Source organism: Chiloscyllium plagiosum, unplaced genomic scaffold (assembly GCF_037043375.1).
Source record: "Chiloscyllium plagiosum isolate Xiang-an unplaced genomic scaffold, Cpla_swu_hap1 HiC_scaffold_19, whole genome shotgun sequence".
NCBI classification, from domain to species: Eukaryota; Metazoa; Chordata; class Chondrichthyes; order Orectolobiformes; family Hemiscylliidae; genus Chiloscyllium; species Chiloscyllium plagiosum.
The window spans coordinates 73,293,016-73,313,055 of record NW_028270157.1 but is presented as its reverse complement, the minus strand read 5'-3'; the positions used below and the strand labels follow the sequence as shown (position 1 = coordinate 73,313,055).

At 47.2% G+C, this 20,040-nt stretch overlaps 1 protein-coding gene across 2 annotated transcripts in view; it reads right to left on the bottom strand.

Annotated features, from left to right (window-relative positions):
- Window positions 1–18,762, bottom strand: part of etv6 (ETS variant transcription factor 6) — a 31,013-nt gene extending 12,251 nt beyond the window's left edge. The window contains exons 1-4 of one of the 2 annotated variants that reach the window (XM_087997533.1): window positions 18,380–18,762; window positions 11,870–11,993; window positions 10,813–10,977; window positions 7,154–7,285 (exon numbers count right to left, since the gene is read on the bottom strand). In XM_087997533.1, coding sequence (XP_087853659.1) covers window positions 7,154–7,285; window positions 10,813–10,977; window positions 11,870–11,993; window positions 18,380–18,412 — 454 coding nt within the window. In that variant the 5' untranslated portion in view covers window positions 18,413–18,762. The remainder of the gene's footprint in view (window positions 1–7,153; window positions 7,286–10,812; window positions 10,978–11,869; window positions 11,994–18,379) is intronic. The other variant, XM_087997534.1, reaches the window with a different exon arrangement.
- Window positions 18,763–20,040: the final 1,278 nt, after the last annotated feature.

Sequence of the window (20,040 nt, the reverse complement as noted above, 5' to 3'; positions counted from 1 at the left end):
GTGCCAATCAAGTGAGCTGCTTCATCTTGGATGATATCACACTTCAGGAGAACTGTTGGAGTATTCCATCACATGCCTATGGTCAGGGTCAGGGATGTGACTGTAAGAGAGGTAAGCATCAGGGTTGAGAGAACAACAACAGAAAGCTGATGCAATATCCAGTAAGGTTCAACGATCTTGCAGGAGGGGTGGATAGGAGCAGGAGTGCAGGGGGAAGATGAGCAAACTGATCACAGCACCATCGTGCAGGGGCAACTCAAGCTAAGAGAGCTGAAAGAAGTCTAGTGGAAGGGAACAATAAAATTTGAGGTTCATTCCTGCAGAGTGCAGGCCCTGGAAGTTGTCTGATTAAAGACAGCTCCTCCACAGTGGAGGGGAATAGACAGGGTCCAAGTGGGGCACCAACACCATCGACAAGACCAGGAAAGAGGTTCTGTTGTGAGACTACTAGCAGTTTCAGGCTAAGTTAGAAAGTTGAACCATAGAGTAATAATCTCTGGATTACTACTAGAGGCACAAACAAACTAACATTGCATAAATAAGATCAGTAGTTTGGTATGGAGAAATGTGTTTTGATTAATAGGGAACTGGCACCAGTACTGGGGAAAGAGGAAGCTTTTCTCTCTGTCATACACTTACTCTTACCTTTACAAGTCACCTCATGCCAGAGTTTAATTTCTCTCTATAAATTCTACTCATTCAGCATTCCTTGTGGGAATGTGTCTAGTTTTTAATCGGAATCCTGTACTCTTTGAACCTTCCCCACTGTATGTCTTGTTCATTTTTCCCCGAGTTAGTCTGAGTTAGCTTTAATTTTATCTGATTGAAACAAGCCCTTTCTCATGGGTCTGCATGGGACTTGAACCTTTCCTCCTGCTTTACAATGAGAACAATTTTACAGAGCATGTTGGCCCCTGGATGTTCTGCTACCCCTCCATTTTCCAAATCTCCCTGATCATTTCCTGGAATTAGATTCTCCCCCCACCTCGGATTTAAATACATACCAAGCCAGAAAATCTGTCTTTAAAATTCCTATAGTGAATAATTATGCCTTTATTCCTGCTGTTCTCTCTCTCACCGACATATCCCTCCCTCCTTCCCATCATGTAATCTCAACATATAAACTCACCAGATTTCTTTTTTTTTGCCTCTTCTTTCTCATTCCTGCCTTCTTTGATCAGTCCTGTCTTTTTCCTTCCTCCATTTCGGATTACAAATGAGAGACATTCAGCTCCTGTGCTGATTTTTTTCTTTATTATACTTGCCCATTCCATCAGGAGAAATGGTGCCTCTATCACAACAAGCCTTCATCACAATCTCTTGCTCCTTTCTACTCTTTCATTAAACTGGAAGTAAACAGAATGTAAAGTTCTCTCGACCCCGTTCCCATCAAACGCTCCCAGGACACGGACAGCATGGGGTGTCTACACTGCTTGGTTCAAACCTGCCTGTTTGCCATCTCACTCAATGCAATTCCTTATCTCTGTATCCCTGACATTTTACCTCAGGGACAGGGAGATCAGGAAGAGGGCAATCAGGAAGTTACATGAAGGGATCCAGAGCAATCTGACAAAATTGGCTCAGCCACTGGAAGCAGAGGACGATGTGCGATGGGAGTGTGACTGGGAATGGCACAGCAAGAAGTCACGCAGTCAGTCATCTCCCTGGCGACTCAAGCACCTCATCTCCCTCCCTCACATGTTTCCATAATCCAACAATATCTTTTCTCTGCACATAATCATTGCAATTGACCCTGCCTCCAGCTCTCACTCAGCAGCACCTTCCTGACACTAAGTACTCACAGAGAGAACGCTTATCCCTACGTTCATCTTTAATCAGTGCTCTCGGGTTCTCAATCCTGTCACTCCAATCTAATCTGACCAAACCCCTGGTGGTTTGATTGCCTCTAAAACAAATAACACGATTGTTTCCTATTGGTGCCACAGGTCTTCCTACAAAGTCCCTTGCAGTTCGGGGTTTATATCAGTGACTGGGACTTGAATGTAGGAGGAACATTGAGGTTGTTTCAAGTGATACAAAGATTGACAGTGTGGCTAATAATGAAGGAGAAAGCGATCAGATGGACAGAACAGCAGCAACATGGAGTCCAGGCTGGAAGAGAGAGTGAGGAAATGCATTTGGGGGAAGGGTAACAAGGCAAGGAAATGGGGAATAAATAGGAGGGTACTGGGAGGTACAGGGGAACAAATGTGACTTTGGATTTCATGTTGACAAAGCCCTGAAGGTGGATGGGCAGCTGAATAGAGTGGTTAAGCAAGCAGCTGGGCTAATTGTCTTGATTAGTCAATACAGTGTATAAAAGGATGGGGAAGTTGTGCTAGATCACAGTTAGGGCACAGCTAGAAAAATGCACACTGTACTGGTGCCCACTCGAGAAGAAAAATGTGATTGCATTAAAGAGGTCTTTTACAAGGATGCTGGGGAAACTGGAGAATTTAGGAAAGATGGAAGATTGCATAAGCTCAGGCAGTTTACCTCAGATCAGAGAAGACTGAAGAGAGATTTAATTGAAGTGAAATAAATTATGAGAAATACAAACAGAGCAGATTGGAAGGATCTATCCTCGCCCAAAGGGCCCATAATCAGAGGGCAAGAGGTAAAGGTTCAATGGGGTTCAAGGCTTTCAGCCAGATAGTAACAAGGATCTGGAACTCATTGAATTAGAGGCAGACACCCTCATCACTTTGAGGAAGTGCTTCTGGATTTATAGTTTTGTAAGTCAGGTGCTGATCCAAACCTATAAACCAGGACCCGAAAAATACAATTAGGTGGAATTGTTTGTTGTCAGATAGCATGGAGCTAAATAGCCTCCTCCCATACTCCACAGAGAATAAGGAATTTAAATCAACAAGAGTAGCCCAGGGCCGCTTAAAATCTAACAATAGGATCGTGGCCAATAACACAGAAATATGGAAGGCAAGTGCAGGAATAGGCCATTTAACCTCCAGTTCCGCTTTCTCTCCATACCCCTTGACCCCTTTAGCCACAAAGTCTAGTTCAGCTCCCTCTTGAATATATCTAACAAACCGACCCCAACAGCTTCCTGTGTTCACAAGTTCACAACTGAGTGAAGAAATTCGTCCTCATCTCAGTCCTGAATGGCTTACCCAAAGAACAAAGAAAATTACAGCACAGGAGCAGGCCCAAGCCTACACCGATCCAGATCCTCCATCTAAATGTCGCCTATTTTCTAAGGATCTGTATCCCTCTGCTCCCTGCCCATTCACAAATCTGTCTAGATACATCTGAAATCACACTATTGTTCTCACCCCTACCACCTCCACTGGCAACGCAATCCAGGCACTCACCACCCACTTTCCACACATATCTCCCTGAAACTTTTCCCCTCTCACCTTGAACCCATGACCCCCTAGTAATGGAGTCCCATTAGGAGTCCTAGGACACTATTCAAAAGGGCCACAACACACTGCAGTACACCAGAACTGCAAAAAGAAGAGGAACACCTATACAAGGTATTCGACAAAAACAGATATCCGCGCAACTTCATCAACAGATGTCTAAGAGAAAGACCACGGAACGAGGACATACCACAACCAAAAGGACTAGCCACATTACCATACATCAGGAGCATCTCAGAACTGACAGCCAGACTACTGCGACCCTTAGGACTTATAACAGCACACAAACCAACAGCCACGCTCAGACAACAACTCACCAGAACGAAGGACCCGATACCCAACATGAGCAAAAGTAATGTAGTGTACAAAATACCATGCAAGGACTGCACAAAACACTATATAGGACAAACAGGAAGGCAGCTAACAATCCGCATACATGAACATCAACTAGCCACGAAACAACACGACCAGCTATCCTTAGTAGCCACACACGCAGACAACAAGCAACATGAATTCGACTGGGACAACACTACTATCATAGGGCTAGCCAGACAGAGAACATCCAGGGAATTCCTAGAGGCATGGCACTCATCCACAAACTCCATCAACAAACACATCGACCTGGACCCAATATACCAACCACTACAGCGGACAGCTGAAACTGACAACCGGAAGTGACAGGGACAGACCACTATAAACACCGGAGGAAACATCAAAGAAGCAATTCGCAGGAGGCTCCCAAGCACTGATGATGTCGCCTAGCCAGGGGACGAAACGTTTGCAACAAAAACTTCCAGCTCGGCAAACAGAACCACAGCAATGAGCACCAAATCTTCGCACAAACTTAGACTGCCTAGCCTAGTTCTGGAACTCCCCAACATCAGGAACATTCTTTCCACATCTATCCTGTCCAGTCACTTTAGGATTTTCTGAGACCCCCTCCCCTCAGTCTTTAAATTCCAGTGAGTGCAAGCCCAATTGATACAGCCCAAGCCCCATCAGAAAATGGCGGACATGTTGAACTCTATACAGTACAGAAAGAATGTGGCATGTTAAACTGAGGCAAGAACTCACCGAATTTGACTAAAACAAAGTTACAGTAAAGGGAGGAATAAATAGCAAGATTCTGTGATAAATCCCACAGTTGAAATGAAGTGGGGGGAAAACATTCTAGATGCGCTATTTTACCAAGGTCAAGAACCATTCCTATAGTCTGAGAGAAGAAAGGTTATCGTATAATTTTTATTATTTGGAACTTGGATTTAAAAGTGGAGGAAAATTGGATTTCAGTTTTCAGTTCTGTGAAAGTGACTTTTTTTGTTTAAAGAAAAGATCAGAAAGTCATTTGGGACAGTGAACCAAAGTCAGTCATTTCTTAAAGAAAAAAAAGTGCATCTTAAGTTACCTGGGGAGTTAGTTCCTGAATATTTACAAAGTTGAGTTTTATGATCCACAGACATGATCAATGCCACTAGCCGGTTGTGTTCAGCAGAACAGACAACAAATCAGCATCAGTATGGGGAATCTAGTTTGCAGAACTCTTCAGGCTGTCAGAGTTGGAAAGGTGTCTCAGCAGTAAAAAGGACTTCTCCTTCAGAAAGAGTTTGTGAGTAAATCTGTATTTCAGAGTATTTGGGGTGGACAGAGAAAACTAACTTGGTGATTGTGCAGAAACTTAATTGAGCAAGAAGTTGTAAAATGAAAGTACTCTTCTGGAGCTGAATGTCTTCAAACGATATTGTTGGAAAACACTTCTTTTTGGATGTTTACGTTAAGTTGTTATACACATGAATAGCATTTTATATAATTAATGTTCTTTAATTTAAAAATATATTGGCAGCATCATATGACTATTTTCAGTGACAGACCATCATGTTAACCAGATTACAAAAATTAACTTTATAAATGATACAGAATCTGGGATCTGATCTGTCCAATGTTACCATCAGTTGGATCATGACAATTTTTAGAATCCCTACACAGTGTTGATACAGGCTATTCAGCCAATTCAGTCTGTACTGACCCACTGAATATTCCCATAATTCCATACTTACCATAGTTAACCCACCTAGCCTACACATCCCTGAACACCACAGGGCAACTTCACATGGCCAATCCACCTAACCCATCTTTGGACAATTGCTCGTCACTTCACCAATATCAGCAATGTGACAGACGGAAACCAGGATTGTCAGCCTCTGACACTGCCCATCAGAAAAGATGTTATGTGACAGAGCAACTCGAAATGTTCAGCAAGCCAGAGAGAACCAGCATGGAGGAAAGCAGGTTGTGCCTGACAAATGCAACAGAATTTTTCAAAGGGCTGGCTTTGAGAATATCCATGGAATATTTATAAACGTTCAGATTTGTAGATGGTACTTGACAAAAATCCCTCCATAGAACATGTTAACGATGCAGTTTATAAATTAATGAACTGGTTAGGAAACTAACTACACAGCAGAGTGCAGAGTAAAGCTGATAGTCAGCTGTTCTAACCAGTTAGTGGTGCACCTCAAGGACCTGTGCTGGGGTCTCAATTATTCATTGCCTTTCCTAACAACTTAAGTAGGATGGGAAGTCGGATTTATACATTTGGTGGTGAGACGTTGTAAAAGGGTGGAAAAGATAGTGTCAAATGACAAAGATATCACATGTATGAACACAACCATGGCAAACAGATTTTAATGCAGGCACACGTATGATCACTCACTGGGCTAAAACAGAACAGGGCACTTTTGAAATGATAGCTAGAAACAAGGGCACCTTCAAAAAAATACTTGGAGCTTCAGGTAAAATTAAAAAATATCACAAACAAACACTGAAACAAATCAAAAAAGGTTAGTGGTTGCTGGTCTTTATAGCTAGACAACAAGAATGCAAGGTATGCTTTATTAATTCAATATTCTGGGAGCAAGTCTAAGCCTCACAGGAAGACGTGCAGCACAGAATTATTGTAATCATAATTGGAACTCAAAGTTAAAATTACATAAAGAGTAATCACACACTGGGCTTCTACTAAAAATATCACTGAGACCTGTCAAATTCTAACAGGACTAGACAGAATAAATGCCGGCTGTCCCCAATGACATAGAATCTGGAACCAAGGGTCACTCTCTAACAGTAATAGGATAGACCACTAAGGACTGAGATGAGAAATTTCTTCACCCCACAGTGTGGTGAACCTGTGGAATTTTCTGCTACAGAAAGTGGTTGAGGCCAAATTATTCAATATTTTCAAGGTGTTACAGTTGATAGAGTTCTTAGGGCTAAGGGAATAAGCAGGAATAGAGAATACAGTTGAATAATTAACCGGGATCATACTGAATGGCAGAGCAGGCTCAAGTGTAGAATGCCTCCTCCTGTTCATATATTCACTTCTTTGCAGTTGTTTCCTCATGTTTTTTATCCCTCCTCGCCTCTGCCTCACCGGCTCCCTGCATTAGTCACTCTCCCTCAAACACAATTGTCTCAGTTCATTCACATTCTCCCCAGGCTGGGCCAACGAACCATTCCCTCTCTCTCTCGCCTGCCCCACCGAGTGAGGGTTCCTGAGAATCTATCCTGGAGATAATAACTGAGCTCCTAGGCTGTAAATCCATTTCTTCCTGATTCCTGGTTTCCATGTGATTGTTGACAGCTCTCCTGTTGCTGGGAGAATAAAGTTAAGAGTGAGGCTAGGCCCTGTTTCAAAATGGTTGTCAGACTCCAGTCACCCAGCTAGGGCCAGCCATTCAGCCTGAACCTTGGAGTGACTGGAGGCAGCAAGCACTCACCTTCCAGGGGATTGTGCAGCATGATGTCAGCTGGGTTGTGTGTAGTACTGGCCGGCTGCAGGAACGGGGGGTACCAGACCGGGGACTCCCTCTGCTTCAGAATGTGGTGCAGTAGCTCGTAGAGGACATCTCCTGAGAAGGCAGCAAGAAAGCATCAAAAACAACCCGAATTTAATTTGCAGCCTTAAAATAGCAACATCACGAGAACATCATAAAATAAGACACAGAGCCATTTGATATTACAGCAGAGAAGAGGGAGAGGACACCATATGGTAAGTGATTTGGGAAACCAAGGAGGAGTTGGACGGGATTGGAGGGGAGAGAAGGTGAGGGACAGAGTCCAGCAACCCTTGACCACATCAAGCAAGTCCCAGCTGAATTCTGGATTTAGCCTAAGTAGGGAGTGGCCAATGAGATACTGAATGCACTGGTTTTCATGTGCCAAAACTTCCCAAATCCTGGAAAGGTCCCAGCAAGTTGGAAGTTTTCTCATGCGACACCAATATTCAAGGAGAGAGAGAGAGAGGGGGCAGGAAACTACAATCCACCTCTGTCAGAGGGAAAACACTACAATCCATTCTTCATGAGGTAATAACAGAACATCTCAAAAGTTATAACAACTTTCAAACATTATAGTGGAGTCAACATGTTTGGGATAAAGGGAAATCATGCTTGACTGATTTATTAAGAGTCCTTTCAGGACGTCAGCAGCAAGGAGAACATGAATGCGATGAATTTGGCTTTGGACAAAATGACTGCACCTTGAGAGCTCAGAATGTACAAGACAAATGTCAACACGAGTAGTCTTTGGCTCACAGCAAACTGACAATACAGCTAATTCTCCTATAACATGTGCTTATTAAGTGCAATTTGTCTGTAATGTGACTTGTGAATTGACAACTTTTTAAATTAAGCGAACTCTTGTTCACTGTTACACAATTCTCATCCTGGCGCTGGGTGTGAGTGTGCACAGAAGACTGGACTCAGCCTCAGTATCACATCATCAGTCAGTGTGTGCACTTTCTCATGAAGATCTTCGTGAAAGATATTGTGAAATGTTTGTGCTAGTTGACTTGGAAAGCATCGTTAAAATATATCTACAGCCAGCGGACAAGAAGCAGGGAGCAATATGTTAATTTAAAAACTTAAAAAAAAAGAGTTGAGATTGGAGTGACATTTCACTGGAATTGACTAATAGTAAAAGGACAGTGTTCAGGAGCGGTTTGAAACTTGGCTTTGTTGTTTGTGTTAGAAGTTTTTTTTGTCTTTATTTTAAAAATATGTTTAGATGTTAAAGAATATCTGTGGACTCCTGTGGATCTGTTTCAGTGACTAATCACTATGGTAACCAACTGCAAAGTAGAGGGGCTTGGGCTTGGTCAGTCAGCTGCTCAGGATGGTCAGAGCCAGGGAATTCTGCGGGAGAGAAAGATAGGGGTCACACTTACTTCTGGTGCAAGTGTGGAGTTGCCCTGAGAGGGGTGATTAGGGTGTGCAGAAGACATTAAGGGTTATTCAGGTTCAGATGTTAGTGAGGATGAATATGAGTGGGGAAGATGTTGGAGGGAATAGTGGGTACAGCAGACATAGAGTGAGTGTGAGGTATCAATGAGAAGATGGTGGCACTTTCACTGGCAGAGTGGAGAAGGTCATTGATCTTCTTCCTACATTCTGTGCATTCCTTCAGATGGAAGAGATTGCACTGGCCTGGATGGTAACCCTGTTCCAGATTGGTGTGGTTCCAGTAGAATGGCGTCCTCTGTTGGCCTGGGAGAATAGGACATCCGCATCTGGATGGGTATATGAATAGGAAGGGTTTGGAGGGATATGGGCCAGGTTTTGGCAGGTGGGACTAGTTTGGGTTGGGATATCTGGCCGGCATGGACGGGTTGGACCGAAGGGTCTGTTTCCAAGCTGTACATCTCTATGACTATGACTCTATCTTGCCTCTGCCTCACCCCATCCCAATCAGCAGTATCTCCATGTCACTGCCCACAAAGGCAGGTACCAATTTTCCATTGTCTGCCACGTCCAGGGCCAACGTTAGGAACCATGCAGGGCACCTCCAGACTGACTGTCTGGGTGCACAGTATCATTTTAAAGATGATGCTGCACCATGGATGTTGGTCAATTTGGGATATCCAGGAAGTGGTGAGTTGTTTTGGAAATAGCACTTGGTATGATGGAGCTAGAATGAGAGAGAGGGACACTGCAGTGGGAGGGGTAATAAATCAGGCAGTGTTTGTAAAATAAGGCGATAGATGTTTCGGGCATGAGCCCTTCTTCAGGAGGCTCTGATCTCCAGCATCTGCAGTCCTCACCTTCTCCTCCAAGGCGATAAATGTCCCAAGCATCACAATGTTAAACCCTCTGAGAAATTTGACAATTTCTTTCGCTAAGTGTTAGTTTTAAGATTTCTTGATCTATCAAGGCAGATTCATTCTGGGACCTGTCTTGTGCAGTGTTACCATCGGACGACAGCCAGCAAGGATAGGTCCCAATCAAGAGTAATCAGTTGAAGGTTCTGATGAATTGCACAAAATGTTACCATACAACAAGTCAACATTCCCTGAGACTGTGGTATAGTTTGTGTTAGGCTAACTACTATTTTGGTTTCAATTTTTACTCGTATCTTTGGTGTTTCTCCTAACGCTGTTTTTCCAATAGGCCCCATTATTTCTGTTGCATGATTTTCTGTAACACATCGTTGCAAAGGAATGCAACTGCGGCATTATAGGAGAACTACTAGGAGGTACAAAGGGAGCATTTTCAGGTTGGCAAGAAGTGCATAGGGATCATGGTGCTCACTGACCATTCCAAACTACGCACACAGGTTCCAGGGGGACATGGCCTGGGGTACGGAAAAAGGATTGGGATGAGTGGACACATCAGGATCCAGGTGAGGACTTAAGGGCAATGGCTGAATGGGGGGGGGGGGGGGGGGGGGGGGAGGAGGAGGACATGGAGGTGGAGACATCCAGGAGGTGGAGGGCGGAAGGGAGAGAGAGGAGGAGACAGCCTCTCAGGTAACACCCCCAGCTTCTGGGCCCTCTTCCTTCTCACTCCCCCTCCCATCCCCTCTCCCCATCAGTGAAACTCAGCTCAGAATTGTGGGTGCTTCCTTGCTGTTGTGTAGTAATGCATTTGGGTACACTGTCACATGCGAGGTCAAAGTGACGATGTCAATGCTTGGAACTGTGCATTCCCCGATGAGCACACGTTGCCAATATCAGCAACACTGCCTTACAGTTTATTTCAGTGACTTGGAGGAAGAGAATAAGGATATAGTTACTAAAGTTGCTAAGGACCCACAAATTGAAACTAGTTGCTGAGAGAACATAAGGAGTTTGTAACGGGATATAGACAGATTAGAAGAATGGGCAAAATACATGGCTGCTGAAAGGATGGTTTCCCTTGTGGGAGAGATGAGAATGAGGGGTACACTTTCAAAAGTAGGGATCTCTAATTTCAGATGGAGATGTGGGCAGATATTTCACATGAGGCTCTGCACCCAAACAAACATCCGCCCTCCCACTCTCTCCACCTCAGGCTCCCAGATAAAGGTTAGTCCCTATCCCTCACCACTGTCTCTACTAGGCCCCTTCCACAACACAATGGGCTTTTCAATTTCCCCAAACTCTGTTCCCCAAACGTGTTACCTGAGTGCGGGCACCGATATCGAAAATCCTCTTTAGTCAGCAGGCACAGAGCCTTCCCGTTCATCTCAAACATCTCACTCTCCATTGGCCGCAGAGAATATTCCTGCTCTGCCCATTTCAGCCACTGAGCCACGTCCAACCGACTCCAGAACATAGGCTGCAGGCCTGGTCAAAACACAGACAGCCTTCAGAGCCACAATCTCAACACCTCATAAGCTACCTTCAGAAAGAGGCAGCATCCTATAACCCACCTTCAGCCACTCCCAGAATCCCAACATCCCATAACTCACCTTCAGAAAGAGACTGCACCCTGACTACCCATAAGCCATCCCACAGCCCACCTACAGAAACATGCCATGACCCTCACATCCCATAATCCATCAAACTCTTCACCATTTCTCACACACAGACCCGCGATGGACAGACAGAGGGTAGGGGAACATGATGCTGAGGGTCAGAGAGGACATGGTGATGACAGCTGAGACCTAAAGTAGTGCTGCCCAGGGTCAGAATACCGGCAATGAGTCAAATGGCTGCTGCCCCCATGGGTCAAAGTGGTGGCACCCCAACTGTCACGACGGGACTGGGGATGCACGGGTCAGAGAGGGCAGGGACGAATGTCAGTCAGAGGTAGGTGGGGGGGGGAGAGAAGGGGCGCGAATTGGGGGCAGGGTCAGGAGAGGATACAGGTTCAGCAGTGCAAGGCTGGTGGCAGTGAGGGCCGGGGGGACAAGAGTGAGAGGATGTGCTGTTCAGGTTGGAGCGAGGGATTAAGAAGGCAGAGAGTAGTGAGAGAGGACAAGAGCCAGCATCTTGCTTGTAATATCTCCAGTCTAAGCCTGGAACATGCAAGCTTCATGCACTGGCATGGTCCTGTCTCTGGGGCCAGGGGTGGGGGGAGTGCAGAAGCGGGAGGGTAACTGATGGACTGTAGTGTCAGGCTGTACGAGGTGGTTTTGTGATCTTTTGAAGATGAAAGGAAGGATTATCTCTCAACACCACTCTCCAGGTCAGGATCGACCAAGAGATTACGGTCTCCAAAGCAAAGGTTACTTACGGAGGTGATTGGGTAGGGCATAGGTTCCATCCTCCATGCGTCTGCCCTGAGACACACTCCCGTGAACGGTGCTGCTGAACGCTGGCACTGGGCTGACTGGGGGGGTGTAGGCGTTTCTCTCCTGCTGTAAGGAAACAGACACAACCCGACACCATCAATCAACTGGGGGCCTTTGCCCCTCATTCTCTGCCTGACAACATCAACTGTGCCCACCTAGCCCTCCCTCTCTGCCTTTTGCCAGATTGGTCACACCAACCCATTACACACCACTCCAATTCCAAATCCCATCACCATCAGAACATCAACTCCAGTCAATACATCAACCACCCTACACACTTACCCACTGCTCACCAGCTCCTCTTCCGCCACCCCCACCCACGCAAAACAATGAAACAAGTCCCAACAGTCCCCAGACTACCAGGACAAAACAGGTTAAGAATAGATTAATCACCCTGCAGAAGGGCCCAACAGCCATGCCATCACACACAACATGCACACGGAGTTATACATTTCCCAAATATTCATGTGAAAAGCAGTACTTGTGCAGACAGGTCTGTCACTGTATCACACTGGGGTACAGTACCGGCGGGGACAGGTCTGTCCCTGTATAACACTGGGGTACAGTACCGGTGGGGACAGGTCTGTCAGTGTATCACACTGGGGTACAGTACCGGTGGGGACAGGTCTGTCACTGTATAACACTGGGGTACAGTACCGGTGGGGACAGGTCTGTCCGTGTATAACACTGGGGTACAGTACCGGTGGGGACAGGTCTGTCACTGTATCACACTGGGGTACAGTACCGGTGGGGGACAGGTCTGTCACTGTATAACACTGGGGTACAGTACCGGTGGGGACAGGTCTGTCTCTGTATAACACTGGGGTACAGTACCGGTGGGGACAGGTCTGTCTCTGTATAACACTGGGGTACAGTACCGGTGGGGACAGGTCTGTCTCTGTATAACACTGGGGTACAGTACCGGTGGGGACAGGTCTGTCACTGTATCACACTGGGGTACAGTACCGGTGGGGACAGGTCTGTCCCTGTATAACACTGGGGTACAGTACCGGTGGGGACAGGTCTGTCACTGTATAACACTGGGGTACAGTACCGGTGGGGGACAGGTCTGTCACTGTATAACACTGGGGTACAGTACCGGTGGGGACAGGTCTGTCCCTGTATAACACTGGGGTACAGTACCGGTGGGGACAGGTCTGTCAGTGTATCACACTGGGGTACAGTACCGGTGGGGACAGGTCTGTCACTGTATAACACTGGGGTACAGTACCGGTGGGGACAGGTCTGTCCCTGCATAACACTGGGGTACAGTACCGGTGGGGACAGGTCTGTCACTGTATAACACTGGGGTACAGTACCGGTGGGGACAGGTCTGTCACTGTATAACACTGGGGTACAGTACCGGTGGGGACAGGTCTGTCACTGTATCACACTGGGGTACAGTACCGGTGGGGACAGGTCTGTCACTGTATAACACTGGGGTACAGTACCGGTGGGGGACAGGTCTGTCACTGTATAACACTGGGGTACAGTACCGGTGGGGACAGGTCTGTCTCTGTATAACACTGGGGTACAGTACTGGTGGGGACAGGTCTGTCACTGTATCACACTGGGGTACAGTACCGGTGGGGACAGGTCTGTCACTGTATCACACTGGGGTACAGTACCGGTGGGGACAGGTCTGTCACTGTATCACACTGGGGTACAGTACCGGTGGGGACAGGTCTGTCACTGTATCACACTGGGGTACAGTACCGGTGGGGACAGGTCTGTCACTGTATCACACTGGGGTACAGTACCGGTGGGGACAGGTCTGTCACTGTATCACACTGGGGTACAGTACCGGTGGGGACAGGTCTGTCACTGTATCACACTGGGGTACAGTACCGGTGGGGACAGGTCCGTCACTGTATCACACTGGGGTACAGTACCGGTGGGGACAGGTCTGTCAGTGTATAACACTGGGGTACAGTACCAGTGGGGACAGGTCTGTCCCTGTATAACACTGGGGTACAGTACCAGTGGGGACAGGTCTGTCAGTGTATAACACTGGGGTACAGTACCAGTGGGGACAGGTCTGTCCCTGTATAACACTGGGGTACAGTACCGGTGGGGACAGGTCTGTCACTGTATAACACTGGGGTACAGTACCGGTGGGGACAGGTCTGTCCCTGTATAACACTGGGGAACTGTACCGGTGGGGACAGGTCTGTCAGTGTATCACACTGGGGTACAGTACCGGTGGGGACAGGTCTGTCAGTGTATCACACTGGGGCACAGTACCGGTGGGGACAGGTCTGTCTCTGTATAACACTGGGGTACAGTACCGGGGGGGACAGGTCTGTCACTGTATAACACTGGGGTACAGTACCAGTGGGGACAGGTCTGTCACTGTATCACACTGGGGTACAGTACCAGTGGGGAGAGGTCTGTCACTGTATCACACTGGGGTACAGTATAGGCGGGGACATGTCTGTCACTGTATAACACTGGGGTACAGTATAGGCGGGGACAGGTCTGTCACTGTATAACACTGGGGTACAGTACTGGTGGGGACAGGTCTGTCCCTGTATAACACTGGGGTACAGTACTGGTGTGGACAGGTCTGTCCCTGTATAACACTGGGGTACAGTACAGGCGGGGACCTGTATAACACTGGGGTACAGTACAGGCGGGGACAGGTCTGTCCATGTATAACACTGGGGTACAGTACTGGTGTGGGCAGGTCTGTCCCTGTATAACACTGGGGTACAGGTCGGTCTCTGTATAACACTGGGGTACAGTACCGTTGAGGACAGGTCGTCACTGTATAACACTGTGGTACACTACTGGTGGGGACAGGTCTGTCCTCCCAACACCCCAAGAAAATTTCCCTTGTTTGAACTGTAAGCTAAACCGAGATGGAGCAACCAATGTTGAGTGTCCAGGAAACAGAGCAGCTGTCGGTGGCAGATTTTGCATGGTGGAGCTGAGTTTTGACTAGGGTGTCACATGCGTTTGCATTTGCGTTTGCATTGAGCTGAGCGCTGGGCTGACAGATGCTGGGTGTATAGAGGCGCTGTCTTTTACAGGGTCTGAACCATGAACTGCTCCCACCAACCCATACTCACAGAGCTTCATCAACCCACACTTCACGGCAAACCCACTGTCACCTGTCTGCCCTCGCCATCCATGTGATACATGTATATATTAAGCAGCTTAAATGACAATCCAAAATGATCATTCATTACTGATTTACAGTAAATATAGATTGACCACATCCTGTATTATGGGGGTGACTGGGCAAGTTGGTGGCTGAAGATTGATGTCTCCCTTGCCTCAATCTACCGGCCAAAAACACAAAGGTGAAACAAGAACTCAGTCCAGAGCAGCTTTACTATCTCACACTGTGCCAGTTCACTCCTCATTGCCTTTGTGCCATTTCTCCAGTACTCTCAACAACTGTCCCCAGTGCTGCCTATTCCGCACAAGTAGTGCATCATCATTTACCCTCCAGTCAGGAGTCCTGATTAACTAGACCTCCCAAATTCCCACAGCACTTTTCCCTTGATCTATCTCTCCAATGTAATTCTGAAGTTGACAGTTTCAGATTCAACCATTAACCCTAGGAGAAAGAGAGGACTGCAGATGCTGGAGATCAGAGCTGAAAATGCATTGCTGGAAAAACACAGCAGGTCAGGCAGCATCAAAGGAGCAGGAGAATCAACGTTTTGGGCATGAGCCCTTCTTCAGTCAATAAAAAAAATTCCTGAAGAAGGGCTCATGCCCGAAACGCCGATTCTCCTGCTCCTTGGATGCTGCGTGACCTGCTGCGTTTTTCCAGCAACACATTTTCAACCATTAACCCACTAACTGTAACCCTCATTTCCCTGCTGATCAAGATTCTCAGAAATCTGTGTCCACAGCTCTGTGTAGCAGGAAGTCCCAAAGACACACAATCCTCAAAAAAAATTTCTTATCTCAGTCTTAAATTGCCACCCTTTATTCTGAGGATGGTGCCTCTGGTCCTGGAGTCCAGTGAGGGGAAGCAACCTCTCGAGTTGGTGTCAATTAGTTAGGTGAGCCCACATAGCGGATCCGAAAACCAGCTTAAAACAAGAAAAATACTGCAGATGTAGGGCATCACAAGTCAAAACAGAAAATGCTGGAAATACTCACCAGGTCAGGCAGCTTCTGTAGAGAAGTGGGGGGGGGGAGTTATTTTCTAAGTCAGTGAGTATTCCCAGCATTGTCAGTTCACTGGTGTGAAGAATATAAACATGAAGGGAGTTGGGGAAGAATTGGTTATTTATTACATATAAATAATATTGGGAGTGTTGAAAATGATTAAAGAGCCAAGACAGATTCAAAAACAGTCGATTCACAGTAGACAAGAATAATGAGTTATGTCCAAATGTGCTTTGGTTCACATTTTAAATATCACAACCTCTAAACAGATCCAGGGAATAACTTACAGGAGATGAAGGCTGGTCACTTCTTTCACTTTTCCATTCTACATCTCCTGCGATAAACTATTTATAACCCCTTCTTTGCAAGGACGAACTTTTATGGAGTCAGATGTACAGCAGGGAAACAGACCCTTCGGTCCAACCTGTTCAGATATCCCAAACCAATCTCGTCCCACCTGCCAGCACCCGGCCCATATCCCTCCAAACCCTTCCTATTCATATACCCATCCAAATGGGACAATTGTAGCAATTGTACCAGCCTCCACCACTTCCTCTGGCAGTTCATTCAGTGTGTCACCAATAATCACTGCTGGCCTTCTCTCCAAACCCATCACATCGCACTCGCTGAGACCAATTTGTACTGGACACAGGTTTACATTTCAATGGCACCCTTTCCGGTTCAATATCAAAAACGTTAAGTAATCTGCAGTGATGAGAGGTGAGCCCAGCGGGACCCTATAAATTTCCAACCACTTGGAATAACTATCTCATCTCCTATTGTCCGTATCAATCCACCCCTCTCCCCCACCAACTAATGTCACAAAGTGCTTTAATCGCTCCATTATCATAGAATGGCCCAAACTCTATGTCTACAACATATCTTCACGTGTAAACAAAGATTTGTCAAGCACAATCATCTTGTTGAATTCATTTGTGGACCTGGGATTGTGAGCTAAATGTGGGTTTTTTCCCCATTGGTTCAGCCTATATTGACCTCTTGTGCCAAGTCACACTGGCATTAGTGAAGGCAAATGGAATGTTGGCTTTTATTTCAAAGGGAATGGAGCATAACAGTAGGAATGTTTTACTAAACCTATACAAGGCACGAGTCAGATCACAGCTGGAATAGGGTGAACAGTTTTGGGCACCTTATCTAAGGAAGGATATACTGGTTTTGGAGGTTCACGGGGTTAATCCCAGGTATGGAGACGATGTTGAGTACTTTCAAATGTAGAGGGTTTCAAATGTAGAGGGATGAGAGGTGACCTTTTTGAAACACCGAAGATCCTTAGTGGCCTGGTCAGGGTAGATGCAGAAAGGTTGTTGTTTCTTGAGGAACAGTCTCGGACCACAGGGCTCAACCTTAGAATAAAGGGTCACCCACTGAAGGCAGGAGGAATTCCTCCACGGAGTATCGTGAATGGATGGCATTCTGGATCGCAGAGCGATGTCGAAGCTGGGTCATTACGTACGTACAGGGATTTTAATCAATAATGGAGATCAAAGATCATAGTGAACTGACAGGAAAGTGGAGTTGAGGATGATCAGATCAGCCATCGAGTTGAGGAGCAGGTTGGCACACACTGCCTGACCTCCGGGCTGGCCTGGAAACAAATAACCAGATGCAGCGAAACCCTCCCTCAGCACAACAACAGAATTGGCTGCTCGGTTCAGAAGCTCCGTGTGCAGCAGAGGCCCGGATCTGGGTCTGGGGAAGCCCCCATCTCTCACACACACACACACTCTTAAAAAGTGCCTGAGTAACAGCACAAGTAAACAAAGAGTTGAGAGAGCTTGTCCTTCCACCCTCTCCCCCGGTTGAGACTTTGCCTGAGGCCTGTCAGAGACCGGGGACGTGCTTCAGAATTAGATCAGCGAGCTCTCGCGGAAGTGGAGGGGAGTGGGGGTGCAGCTCTGCCGCCGCGGCCAGCAAGTTCCTGTATTCCCGAGCTCCGCACAACCGGGCTCCCGGCTCTCCATTGTTACAGTCACACTCGGGGAGCGACGCCGAGGAATCTCCCGACAATTTGCAGCGGGGTCAGCGCAGCCCGGTGGGGGGGGGGGGGGGGGGGGGGGAGAAAGAGAGAGAGAGGGACTCACACCACCGCTCCGGGGGCCCTGAAACTCACACCCAGGTGGGGGAATTTCACAACACACCGCGGTGGAACTGGCAAAAAAAAAACTTAAGTGAAAATCTGCAACAACAAGAAAAAAAAATGAGGAGGCGAGGCTCCCACACTTTGCAGGTTGCAAGAGGGAAGTGGATTAAAAGTCTGGGCGCACTTCAACTTCTCCCTGCGCAGCATTAAACTTTCTGCTTACCTTGATGTGTCTCTGAGTGAGAGCTTCAGACATGTCTGACAAGGTCCGCAGATTCACCTCTCCCTGCTCTCCACCCTCTCTCCCTCTCTCTATCCTTGTGTGTGTGTCTCTCTCCCTCCTCCCCCTTTCCCAGGGAAAGGGAGGCGGCAGAGCCTGGGAGCTGGGCGAGGCTCTGGGCAGGATGGGTCAGTATCGAGCCGGGGGGAAGGCTGTTCCGAGCGGCTGCCGGCTGCCGGGCTCCTCCGCCTGTGAATCACATCCCGAACCGAGACTCCTCCTTCCGGGAAGGGAAAGCGAAACGCTCCTCGATCTCATGGTTGGTCACAAATCTCCAGGCGACCTTTGACGTGGGTTCCCAGCAGCGACAAGCCGAGGAAAGAAGGGCCGGGTGGTACAGGGGGGGGGTGGGGGGAAGACAGGCTCTTAAAGGGGAACTGCAACCCGGAAAGGCGGCTGCAGCATCCAGGGACACTGCACCGCTTTAACACAGGCCGGCAGGACATCCAGAGGAAGCTGGCTCCTCAGCACCTACACACAGGAAGGCCTTCCCTTCACTCTCACAAAGGGGCAAACAAACACAACAATCTCGCCTCGTATCCGCCACGGCACAACCAGCTTTTACACGGCAGCTCACAAACCCGGAGGAACGGGGAATAGAGACGCAGTTTGCGAAATGAGGGACAGACCCTTTCAGCAACACCCTCCCTCCCAAAGACACCCCGTAGGTCGATCCGTAAACCCCTTCCTAGTACTCCAGTTAATTACCCTAAACCCCTTCCTGATATTGCAGTAAATTACCCTAAACCCCATTCATGGTATTCTAGTTAATTATCCTAAACTCCTGAACCCCCTTCCTGGTACCCCATTTAATTGTCCTAAACCCAGTTCCTGTTACTCCAGTTAATGGCCCTAAACCCCTTCCTGTTATTCCAGTTAATTCCCTAATCCACTTCCTGGTTTTCCAATTAATTACCCTAAACCGCCTTCCTGGTACTCTAGTTAATTATCCTAAGCCCCCTTCTTGCTATAGTTAATTACCCTAAAACCCCTTCCTGGTACTCCAGTTAATTCCCCTAAACCCCCATCCTGGTACTCCCATTAATTTCCCTAAACCCCTTCCTGGTACTCCAGTTAATTCCCCTAAACCCCCATCCTGGTACTCCCATTAATTTCCCTAAACCCCTTCCTGGTACTCCAGTTAATTCCCCTAAACCCCCTTCCTGGTACTCCCATTAATTCCCCTAAACCCCCTTCCAGGTACTCCCGTTAATTCCCCTAAACCCACTTCCTGGTACTCCCATTAATTCCCCTAAACCCCCTTCCTGGTACTCTAGTTAATTCCCCTAAACCCCCTTCCTGGTATCCCTGTTAATTCCCCTAAACCCCCTTCCTGGTACTCCTGCTAATTTTCCTAAACCCCCTTCCTGGTACTCCAGTTAAATACTCTAAACCCCCTTCCTGGTACTCCAGGTAATTCCCCTAAAACCCCTCCTTGTACTCCCGTTAATTCCCCTAAACCCCCATCCTGGTATTCCAGTTAATTTCCCTAAACCCCCTTCCTGGTACTTCCGTTAATTCTCCTAAACCCCCTTCCTGGTATTCCAGTTAATTTCCCTAAACCCCCTTCCTGGTACTTCCGTTAATTCTCCTAAACCCCCTTC